The sequence below is a fragment of the Cetorhinus maximus genome, unplaced genomic scaffold (genome assembly GCF_964194155.1).
Source record: "Cetorhinus maximus unplaced genomic scaffold, sCetMax3.hap1.1 HAP1_SCAFFOLD_976, whole genome shotgun sequence".
Lineage (NCBI taxonomy): Eukaryota > Metazoa > Chordata > Chondrichthyes > Lamniformes > Cetorhinidae > Cetorhinus > Cetorhinus maximus.
In genome coordinates this window covers 105,499-117,159 of record NW_027596918.1, presented here as the reverse complement: position 1 = coordinate 117,159, position 11,661 = coordinate 105,499, and the positions used below count along the sequence as shown (strand labels likewise).

The 11,661-nt window shown below is 57.6% G+C and overlaps 1 protein-coding gene across 1 annotated transcript; it reads left to right on the top strand.

Annotated features, from left to right (window-relative positions):
* The first annotated feature begins 744 nt into the window (after nucleotides 1–744).
* LOC144675367 (haptoglobin-like) lies at nucleotides 745–11,325 on the top strand. Its single transcript, XM_078536196.1, has 5 exons — nucleotides 745–829; nucleotides 2,262–2,336; nucleotides 4,091–4,225; nucleotides 4,972–5,046; nucleotides 10,544–11,325. Exons 1-5 carry the CDS (start codon nucleotides 745–747, stop codon nucleotides 11,323–11,325), a joined length of 1,152 nt encoding a protein of 383 aa, XP_078392322.1.
* The last annotated feature ends 336 nt before the right edge of the window (nucleotides 11,326–11,661 follow it).

Genomic DNA, 11,661 nt, shown 5'->3' with positions numbered 1-11,661 from the left:
GTTTCACGTGGGAAGACCACCAGCTAGCTTCCAGCGTACTACAGCAGAGCCTCCTCCGCTTGCAGGTCCGGCCTCTCACCCCCGCCTTCCGCCCGTGGAGCCAAGCGAGAACGTGGTGCAAATACCGCCGCTCTCGAGGTTAATCGCGTGCGGGAGCGGTCCGGACTGGAGGCTTCGGGTCGGCCGGGTGTGGTGGGGTGGGTGGGGGGGTGGTGTTCCCCGAGTTCAGGGCTCACCGGTGGACGAGGTGCTTCCCTGAAGGCGTGGGAAGTACGTTGAGTCGGCGGCGCACTCCGGGATGAGCATCTTCACCTAAAGTGGCTCGGGATTGAGAGGTGGTTGCAAGTTGACCAAGCCCAGGAGCGAAGTATTTGCCGGTGGTGCCGGTGGGTGTGGGGGACGGTCATGTGGTGCGGTTCTTGACTTTTAGACACCAGCGGTGGAGGTGGGGGGGAAAGGGGGTAAGAGGCAGGGATGGAATCTCTGATAATAACAGATTTTGGCTGAGTGTAAACCGCCAATCGAGGGAGACTTGAAACCTCAGGTGGAACGGGCAAGACGAATTTGAGTGATTGTTTGTGAACTGTTTTCATCAAATGCGTACAAAATAGATTTCCAGTTCAGTCTAACAGTGAATGGACTATTTTGGTTCTCCTATTGTGCATTGAGAATAGGTTGATCAGTAATCTTGAGCTGTGTTGCGATCTCTGGGGAAGAGTGATCATAATATTATATTTTATCACAATGTGTTTGAGGATCTTAAACCCCCCTAGTTTCCGTTCCCATCTTCCCCACCCAATATCTCAGTCCACCTCTCTCCAACTCCCTGGTATGACCACCCTCTCCCTCACTGCCACCATCTCCTCTCTCTCTCCCTGTCTCCCTCATTCCGACACTCCCCACCCTCTCCCTCACTCTAACCATTCCCATCCTATTCATTAATCCCACCTTGCAAGCAACTGCCAGTATCCCTCACTCCCGCTATCTCCCCATATCCCTCAGTCCCACCATATCCCTCACTCCCGCCCTCTCCCCGTATCCCCCATTCCCGCTGTCTCCCCGTATCCCTCACTCCCACCGTCTCTCCGTATCTCCCATTCCCGCTGTCTGCCTGTATCCCTCACTCCCGCCCTCTCCCCGTATCCCCCATTCCCGCTGTCTCCTTGTATCCCTCACTCCCACCGTCTCCCCGTATCCCTCACTCCCGCCCTCTCCCCGTATCCCTCGTTCCCGCTATCTCCCTGTATCCCTCACTACCGCCCTCTCCCCGTATCCCTCACTCCCGCCCGCTCCCCGTATCCCTCGCTCCCGCCCTCTCCCCGTATCCCTCACTCCTGCTGTCTCCCCGTATCCCTCACTCCCGCCCTCTCCCCGTATCCCTCGCTCCCGCCCTCTCCCCGTATCCCTCACTCCCGCCCTCTCCCCGTATCCCTCACTCCCGCCCTCTCCCCGTATCCCTCACTCCCGCCCTCTCCCCGTATCCCTCACTCCCGCCCTCTCCCCGTATCCCTCACTCCCGCCGTCTCCCCGTATCCCTCACTCCCGCCCTCTCCCCGTATCCCTCACTCCCGCCCTCTCCCCGTATCCCTCACTCCCGCCGTCTCCCCGTAACCCTCACTCCCACCGTCTCTCCATATCGCTCACTCCCCACCGTCTCCCCGCATCCCGCACTCCCACCACCTCTTCAGAACTTGAACTAATTGGTTCTCGACCCCCACCCACTTACACCTTTGCCCCTCGATATCACCCCCCCTCCATACTCCTGTCTCACCGAGCCAGCCAGTGCATGACTCCCCCAAATGGAGTGTGAAATAGCAAGCGGAAAGCGATGTCTGGGGTGGAGGTGGGCGCAGGTGGGACGAGAGGGGTTGGCCGGCGGCGGTGGGGGGGTGGTGAGGTGGTGGGGGGTGGTGGTGGTGAGGTAGGGAGAGGGGGTGGGGGCAGTTGTGGGGGGAGACTGGAGAGGTAATTCCAAGGAACGTTGAGGTTGAGAAGCCGGGCAGAGGCCGAATCTGGGGGGTCGGAGCGGAGCGACCTCGACGGGAAGAAAGGCAGGGTGTGAGGCCCACCACAGTCCACCAGCGAGCTCCAAATCATTTGTGCTAAACTGGTGGGCATGGTGGCTTGGGGAATGTGGGGGGTGTTGAACGGGCGATTGCGGGGGTGGTGGGGGAGGGATTTTGGTCCAGCAGTGAGGAACCTTTACTCATTTGTGCTCCTACTCTCTCTCCCGCTCTCTCTCTCTCTCTCTCTCAATCCAGCTGTCTACATCTGCACAGAGCACAGCAAGTGGAGTAATGCAAAACTAAAGCACAGACTACCGGAATGTCACAAGGGTAAGTGACAAACTCTACAAAAAACAGGATCGTCTCGCCACAGACACCCATAAAATGTCCGTACCCCTCGGCTAGACCATACTCGGAGCACCGTGCACAGTTCCGGTCTCCGTATCCCCCTCGGTTAGACCACACTCGGAGCACCGTGCACAGTCCCGGTCTCCGTATCCCCCTCGGTTAGACCACACTCGGAGCACCGTGCACAGTCCCGGTCTCCGTATCCCCCCTCGGTTAGACCACACTCGGAGCACCGTGCACAGTCCCGGTCTCCGTATCCCCCCTCGGTTAGACCACACTCGGAGCACCGTGCACAGTTCCGGTCTCCGTATCCCCCCCTCGGTTAGACCACACTCGGAGCACCGTGCACAGTCCCGGTCTCCGTATCCCCCCTCGGTTAGACCACACTCGGAGCACCGTGCACAGTCCCGGTCTCCGTATCCCCCCTCGGTTAGACCACACTCGGAGCACCGGGCACAGTTCCGGTCTCCGTATCCCCCTCGGTTAGACCACACTCGGAGCACCATGCACAGCTCCGGTCTCCGTATCCACCTCGGTTAGACCACACTCGGAGCACCGTGCACAGTTCCGATCTCCGTATCCCCCTGGGTTAGACCACACTCGGAGCACCGTGCATAGTTCCGGTCTCCGTATCCCTCAGTTAGACCACACTCGGAGCACTGTGCACAGTTCCGGTCTCCGTATCCCCCTCGGTTAGACCACACTCGGAGCACCGTGCACAGTTCCGGTCTCCGTATCCCCCCTCGGTTAGACCACACTCGGAGCACCGTGCACAGTTCTGCTCTCCGTATCCCCCCTTGGTTAGACCACACTCGGAGCACCGTGCACAGTTCCGGTCTCCGTATCCCCCTCGGTTAGACTACACTCGGAGCACCGTGCACAGTTCCGGTCTCCGTATCTCCCCCTCGGTTAGACCACACTCGGAGCACCGTGCACAGTCCCGGTCTCCGTATCCCCCTCGGTTAGACCACACTCGGAGCACCGTGCACAGTTCTGGTCTCCGTATCCCCCTCGGTTAGACCACACTCGGAGCACCGTGCACAGTTCCGGTCTCCGTATCCACCTCGGTTAGACCACACTCGGAGCACCGTGCACAGTTCCGATCTCCGTATCCCCCTGGGTTAGACCACACTCGGAGCACCGTGCACAGTTCCGGTCTCCGTACCCCTCGGTTAGACCACACTCGGAGCACCGTGCACAGTTCCGGTCTCCGTATCCCCCCTCGGTTAGACCACACTCGGAGAACCGTGCACAGTTCCGGTCTCCGTATCCCCCCTCGGTTAGACCACACTCGGAGCACCGTGCACAGTTCCTGTCTCCGTATCCCCCTCGGTTAGACCACACTCGAGCGCCGTGCACAGTTCCGGTCTCCGTACCCCCCTCGGTTAGACCACACTCGGAGCACCGTGCACAGTCCCGGTCTCCGTATCCCCCCTCGGTTAGACCACACTCAGAGCACCGTGCACAGTTCCGGTCTCCGTATCCCCCTCGGTTAGACCACACTCGGAGCACCATGCACAGTTCCGGTCTCCGTATTCCCCTCGGTTAGACCACACTCGGAGCACCGTGCACAGTTCCGGTCTCCGTATCCCCCTCGGTTAGACCACACTCGGAGCACCGTGCACAGTTCCGGTCTCCGTATCTCCCCCTCGGTTAGACCACACTCGGAGCACCGTGCACAGCTTAGATACTGGGTTCGTTCTTGTCACTGATCTCACTGAATCTTTGAATCACAGTTCATTGTCCAACACCCACTGATGTTGCACATGGTCATTTTGAATATATAACTACACATGGGACCACAAGCTATCTCTCTGCAATCAAATATACCTGCGATGCCAACTACCATGAGAGAGACTTCAGTGATGAAGGTGGGTTTTGAGATAAGCATCCAATAACTGGGGTCAAATCATAGGATAATATAAAGCCCTCCCCAGTACTGAGGGAGTGCCGCACTGTCGGAGGGTCAGTGCTGAGGGAGAGCCGCACTGTCGGAGGGTCAGTGCTGAGGGAGCGCCGCACTGTGGGAGGGTCAGTGCTGAGGGAGCGCCGCACTGTCGGAGGGTCAGTGCTGAGGGAGCGCCGCACTGTCGGAGGGTCAGTGCTGAGGGAGCGCCGCACTGTCGGAGGGTCAGTGCTGAGGGAGCGCCGCACTGTTGGAGGGTCAGTGCTGAGGGAGAGCCGTACTGTCGGAGGGTCAGTACTGAGGGAGAGCCGCACTGTCGGAGGGTCAGCGCTGAGGGAGCGCCGCACTGTCGGAGGGTCAGTGCTGAGGGAGCGCCGCACTGTTGGAGGGTCAGTGCTGAGGGAGAGCCGTACTGTCGGAGGGTCAGTACTGAGGGAGAGCCGCACTGTCGGAGGGTCAGCGCTGAGGGAGCGCCGCACTGTCGGAGGGTCAGTGCTGAGGGAGCGCCGCACTGTCGGAGGGTCAGTACTGAGGGAGAGCCGCACTGTTGGAGGGTCAGTGCTGAGGGAGAGCCGCACTGTGGGAGGGTCTGTACTGAGGGAGCGCCGCACTGTCGGAGGGTCAGTGTTGAGGGAGCGCGGCACTGTCGGAGGGTCAGTGCTGAAGTAGTGATTTAGTTGCATTCTAAGCTGTTCCTCCCATGTTCTACAGGAGTGTATATTTGTACCATTAATGGCAAGTGGAGGAACACTGACCTTGAATATGAACTCCCCACATGTGAGCCTGGTGAGTAATAACCTTATTCTCACAAAGACGAGACAGTACAACAGAGAGAATCTCTCTCTCCGTCAGGGACCCTGTTAAAGAGGGAATCTCTCTCTCCATCAGGGCCCCTGTTAAAGAGGGAGTCTCTCTCTCTCTGTCAGGGCCCCTGTTAAAGAGGGAGTCTCTCTCTCTGTCAGGGACCCTGTTAAAGAGGGAATCTCTCTCTCCATCAGGGCCCCTGTTAAAGAGGGAGTCTCTCTCTCTCTGTCAGGGACCCTGTTAAAGAGGGAGTCTCTCTCTCTCCTGGTCAGGGACCCTGTTAAAGAGGGAGTCTCTCTCTCTCTCTCCGTCTGGGACCCTGTTAAAGAGGGAGTCTCTCTCTCTCTGTCAGGGACCCTGTTAAAGAGGGAGTCTCTCTCTCTCTGTCAGGGACCCTGTGAAAGAGGGAGTCTCTCTCTCTCTCTCTCCTGGTCAGGGGCCCTGTTAAAGAGGGAGTCTCTCTCTCTCTCTTGATCAGGGACCCTGTTAAAGAGGGTGTCTCTCTCTCCCTCCGTACGGGACCCTGTTAAAGAGGGAGTCTCCCTCTCTCCGTCAGGGACCCTGTTAAAGAGGGAGTCTCTCTCTCTCTGTCAGGGACCCTGTTAAAGAGGGAGTCTCTCTCTCTCCTGGTCAGGGACCCTGTTAAAGAGGGAGTCTCTCTCTCTCTCTGTCAGGGACCCTGTTAAAGAGGGAGTCTCTCTCTCTCCCCGTCAGGGACCCTGTTAAAGAGGGAGTCTCTCTCTCTCTGTCACGGACCCTGTTAAAGAGGGAGTCTCTCTCTCTCTCTCTTACCGGGACCCTGTTAAAGAGGGAGTCTCTCTCTCTCTCCGTCAGGGACCCTGTTAAAGAGGGAGTCTCTCTCTCTCTCTCTCTGTCAGGGACCCTGTTAAAGAGGGAGTCTCTCTCTCTCTCTGTCAGGGACCCTGTTAAAGAGGGAGTCTCTCTCTCTCCGTCAGGGACCCTGTTAAAGAGGGAGTCTCTCTCTCTCTTACCGGGACCCTGTTAAAGAGGGAGTCTCTCTCTCTCTCCGTCAGGGACCCTGTTAAAGAGGGAGTCTCTCTCTGTCCGTCAGGGACCCTGTTAAAGAGGGAGTCTCTCTCTCTCTCCGTCAGGGACCCTGTTAAAGAGGGAGTCTCTCTCTGTCCGTCAGGGACCCTGTTAAAGAGGGAGTCTCTCTCTCTCTCTGTCAGAGACCCCTGTTAAAGAGGGAGTCTCTCTCTCTCTGTCAGGGACCCTGTTAAAGAGGGAGTCTCTCTCTCTCTCTCTCTGTCAGGGACCCTGTTAAAGAGGGAGTCTCTCTCTCTCTGTCAGGGACCCTGTTAAAGAGGGAGTCTCTCTCTCTCTGTCAGGGACCCTGTTAAAGAGGGAGTCTCTCTCTCTCTCTCTCTGTCAGGGACCCTGTTAAAGAGGGAGTCTCTCTCTCTCCTGGTCAGGGACCCTGTTAAAGAGGGAGTCTCTCTCTCTCTCTCTGTCAGGGACCCTGTTAAAGAGGGAGTCTCTCTCTCTCTCTCTCTCTGTCAGGGACCCTGTTAAAGAGGGAGTCTCTCTCTCACTCTGTCAGGGACCCTGTGAAAGAGGGAGTCTCTCTCTCTCCTGGTCAGGGACCCTGTTAAAGAGGGAGTCTCTCTCTCTGTCCAGGACCCTGTTAAAGAGGGAGTCTCTCTCTCTCTCTGTCAGGGACCCTGTTAAAGAGGGAGTCTCTCTCTCTCTCTGTCAGGGACCCTGTTAAAGAGGGAGTCTCTCTCTCTGTCCAGGACCCTGTTAAAGAGAGAATCTCTCTCTCTCTCTGTCAGGGACCCTGTTAAAGAGGGAGTCTCTCTCTCTCCGTCAGGGACCCTGTTAAAGAGGGAGTCTCTCTCTCTCTCTGTCAGGGACCCTGTTAAAGAGGGAGTCTCTCTCTCTCCGTCAGGGACCCTGTTAAAGAGGGTGTCTCTCTCTCTCTCTCTCTGTCAGGGACCCTGTTAAAGAGGGAGTCTCTCTCTCTCCGTCAGGGACCCTGTTAAAGAGGGAGTCTCTCTCTCTCTCTGTCAGGGACCCTGTTAAAGAGGGAGTCTCTCTCTCTCCTGGTCAGGGACCCTGTTAAAGAGGGAGTCTCTCTCTCTCCCCGTCAGGGACCCTGTTAAAGAGGGAGTCTCTCTCTCTCTCTGTCAGGGACCCTGTTAAAGAGGGAGTCTCTCTCTCTCTCTGTCAGGGACCCTGTTAAAGAGGGAGTCTCTCTCTCTCTGTCAGGGACCCTGTTAAAGAGGGAGTCTCTCTCCCTCTGTCAGGGGCCCTGTTAAAGAGGGAGTCTCTCTCTCTCTCTCTCTCTGTCAGGGACCCTGTTAAAGAGGGAGTCTCTCTCTCTCCTGGTCAGGGACCCTGTTAAAGAGGGAGTCTCTCTCTCTCTGTCAGGGACCCTGTGAAAGAGGGAGTCTCTCTCTCTCTGTCAGGGACCCTGTTAAAGAGGGAGTCTCTCTCTCTCTCTCTCTCCTGGTCAGGGGCCCTGTTAAAGAGGGAGTCTCTCTCTCTTGATCAGGGACCCTGTTAAAGAGGGTGTCTCTCTCTCCCTCCGTACGGGACCCTGTTAAGGAGGGAGTCTCCCTCTCTCCGTCAGGGACCCTGTTAAAGAGGGAGTCTCTCTCTCCGTCAGGGACCCTGTTAAAGAGGGAGTCTCTCTCTCTCTCTGTCAGGGACCCTGTTAAAGAGGGAGTCTCTCTCTCTCTCTCTCTGTCAGGGACCCTGTTAAAGAGGGAATCTCTCTCTCTCTCTGTCAGGGACCCTGTTAAAGAGGGAGTCTCTCTCTCTCTGTCAGGGACCCTGTTAAAGAGGGAGTCTCTCTCTCTCTCTCTCTCTGTCAGGGACCCTGTTAAAGAGGGAGTCTCTCTCTCTCTGTCAGGGACCCTGTTAAAGAGGGAATCTCTCTCTCTCTCTGTCAGGGACCCTGTTAAAGAGGGAGTCTCTCTCTCTCTCTGTCAGGGACCCTGTTAAAGAGGGAGTCTCTCTCTCTCTCTCTCTCTCACTCTGTCAGGGACCCTGTTAAAGAGGGAGTCTCTCTCTCTGTCCAGGACCCTGTTAAAGAGGGAGTCTCTCTCTCTCTCTCTCTGTCAGGGACCCTGTTAAAGAGGGAATCTCTCTCTCTCTCTGTCAGGGACCCTGTTAAAGAGGGAATCTCTCTCTCTCTCTGTCAGGGACCCTGTTAAAGAGGGAGTCTCTCTCTCTCTGTCAGGGACCCTGTTAAAGAGGGAGTCTCTCTCTCTCTCTGTCAGGGACCCTGTTAAAGAGGGAGTCTCTCTCTCTCTCTCTCTCTCTCACTCTGTCAGGGACCCTGTTAAAGAGGGAGTCTCTCTCTCTGTCCAGGACCCTGTTAAAGAGGGAGTCTCTCTCTCTCTCTCTCTGTCAGGGACCCTGTTAAAGAGGGAATCTCTCTCTCTCTCTGTCAGGGACCCTGTTAAAGAGGGAGTCTCTCTCTCTCTGTCAGGGACCCTATTAAAGAGGGAGTCTCTCTCTCTCCGTCAGGGACCCTGTTGAAGAGGGAGTCTCTCTCTCTCCTGGTCATGGACCCTGTTAAAGAGGGAGTCTCTCTCTCTCCCCGTCAGGGACCCTGTTAAAGAGGGAGTCTCTCTCTCTCCCCGTCAGGGACCCTGTTAAAGAGGGAGTCTCTCTCTCTCTCTGTCAGGGACCCTGTTAAAGAGGGAGTCTCTCTCTCTCTTACCGGGACCCTGTTAAAGAGGGAGTCTCTCTCTGTCCGTCAGGGACCCTGTTAAAGAGGGAGTCTCTCTCTGTCAGGGACCCTGTTAAAGAGGGAGACTCTCTCTCTCTCTGTCAGAGACCCCTGTTAAAGAGGGAGTCTCTCTCTCTCTCTGCCAGGGACCCTGTTAAAGAGGGAGTCTCTCTCTCTCTGTCCGGGACCCTGTTAAAGAGGGAGTCTCTCTCTCTCTCTGTCAGAGACCCTGTTAAAGAGGGAGTCTCTCTCTCTCTCTGCCAGGGACCCTGTTAAAGAGGGAGTCTCTCTCTCCTGGTCAGGGACCCTGTTAAAGAGGGAGTCTCTCTCTCCTTGTCAGGGACCCTGTTAAAGAGGGAGTCTCTCTCTCTCTGTCAGGGACCCTGTTAAAGAGGGAGTCTCTCTCTCTCCCCGTCAGGGACCCTGTTAAAGAGGGAGTCTCTCTCTCTCTGTCAGGGACCCTGTTAAAGAGGGAGTCTCTCTCTCTCCCCGTCAGGGACCCTGTTAAAGAGGGAGTCTCTCTCTCTCTGTTGGGGACCCTATTAAAGAGGGAGTCTCTCTCTCTCTCTATCAGGGACCCAGTTAAAGAGGGAATCTCTCTCTCTCCATCCGGGACCCAGTTAAAGAGGGAGTCTCTCTCTCTCTTGGTCAGGGACCCTGTTAAAGAGGGAGTCTCTCTCTCTCTGTCAGGGACCCTGTTAAAGAGGGAGTCTCTCTCTCTCCGTCAGGGACCCTGTTAAAGAGGGAGTCTCTCTCTCTCTCTGTCAGGGACCCTGTTGAAGAGGGAGTCTCTCTCTCTCCTGGTCATGGACCCTGTTAAAGAGGGAGTCTCTCTCTCTCCCCGTCAGGGACCCTGTTAAAGAGGGAGTCTCTCTCTCTCCCCGTCAGGGACCCTGTTAAAGAGGGAGTCTCTCTCTCTCTCTGTCAGGGACCCTGTTAAAGAGGGAGTCTCTCTCTCTCTTACCGGGACCCTGTTAAAGAGGGAGTCTCTCTCTGTCCGTCAGGGACCCTGTTAAAGAGGGAGTCTCTCTCTGTCAGGGACCCTGTTAAAGAGGGAGACTCTCTCTCTCTCTGTCAGAGACCCCTGTTAAAGAGGGAGTCTCTCTCTCTCTCTGCCAGGGACCCTGTTAAAGAGGGAGTCTCTCTCTCTCTGTCCGGGACCCTGTTAAAGAGGGAGTCTCTCTCTCTCTCTGTCAGAGACCCCTGTTAAAGAGGGAGTCTCTCTCTCTCTCTGCCAGGGACCCTGTTAAAGAGGGAGTCTCTCTCTCCTGGTCAGGGACCCTGTTAAAGAGGGAGTCTCTCTCTCCTTGTCAGGGACCCTGTTAAAGAGGGAGTCTCTCTCTCTCTGTCAGGGACCCTGTTAAAGAGGGAGTCTCTCTCTCTCCCCGTCAGGGACCCTGTTAAAGAGGGAGTCTCTCTCTCTCTGTCAGGGACCCTGTTAAAGAGGGAGTCTCTCTCTCTCCCCGTCAGGGACCCTGTTAAAGAGGGAGTCTCTCTCTCTCTGTTGGGGACCCTATTAAAGAGGGAGTCTCTCTCTCTCTCTATCAGGGACCCAGTTAAAGAGGGAATCTCTCTCTCTCCATCCGGGACCCAGTTAAAGAGGGAGTCTCTCTCTCTCTTGGTCAGGGACCCTGTGAAAGAGGGAGTCTCTCTCTCTCACGGTCAGGGACTCGGTGAAAGAGGGAGCTATTCCACCAGGTACTGCTTCTCACCATGTGTTTTGTTTCTCCCTCTCCCTCTCCCTCCGCCTCCCTCTCTCTCCCTCTCCCTCCCTCCCAGTTGAGTGCGGCAAACCCGTGGTTGCCCTCGAACCCCTGCAGCGCATCATTGGCGGACGCATGGTGGTGCACGGCGCCTCACCCTGGACGGTGTTGATGAAAAGCGAGAAGGGGGAGATCATCGACGGGGTTCTGATTGACCACCAGTGGGTGCTGACCAGCTCCCACGCCCTGCAGCACCACCACCCGACCGAGGAGGACGTCAAGGCCAAGGTGAAGGTCTACATCGGGGTGGAGGACGCCCGGGAGGTCGACCAGGCCCACCAGCACCACGTGGAGGGGGTCTACTACAACAACACCCTGACCCGGGAGACCGTGCCTTACCACGACGACCTGGCCCTGGTCAAGCTGGCCCAGGCAGTCGACTTCTCCAACCATGTCATGCCCCTCTGCCTGCCCCTCCGGCCGCTAGCGCAGCCGGGCCGCGTGGGCCAGGTGGCCGGCTGGGGGGTGGGGCTGAACCTGGCCCCCGTCCGCCACCTGCTCTACGTCAGCCTGGCGGTGGCCGAAGGCCAGGCCTGCCGGGCCGAGCTGTCCGGCCGGATGCCGGGCCTCCTCCTGGCCCAGGACTCCGGCCAGTTCTGCACCGAGCGCTCGCCCCTGATGGACAACGTCTGCCGGGGGGACAATGGGGCGGCGTTCTCCGTCCTGGGGGAGGGCGGCACCCACTACGCCGCCGGGGTCCTGTCCTACGACGAGGCCTGCCGGGGATACAGCTATGCCGTCTACACCGACGTCTACAGCTACCTGGACTGGATCAAGGCCATCATGGAGCATCACTGAGGGCCGTTTTCCACCCACCTCCCCGGGGGGTCAGGGGTCAGGGGTCAGGGGGGGGTCAGGGGCCAAGCCCCTCCCTCTGAGAACCATCATCAACCAACCACCGCCCCCAACCCCCCACACACCCGCCGAGCAAACCCTGGACACCGAGCTCCGGATACCCAGAGACTCCTCGCACCGGGTCCCAGAGGACGTGGGGGACCCCTCCCTCCCCCTCCCCCCTTCCCCCCCAAACACTGGGACCCCTCACCCCCTCCCCCACCCCAAACACTGGGACCCCTCACCCCCTCCCTCCTCCCCCACCCCAAACACTGGGACCCCCTCACCCCCTCCCCCCTT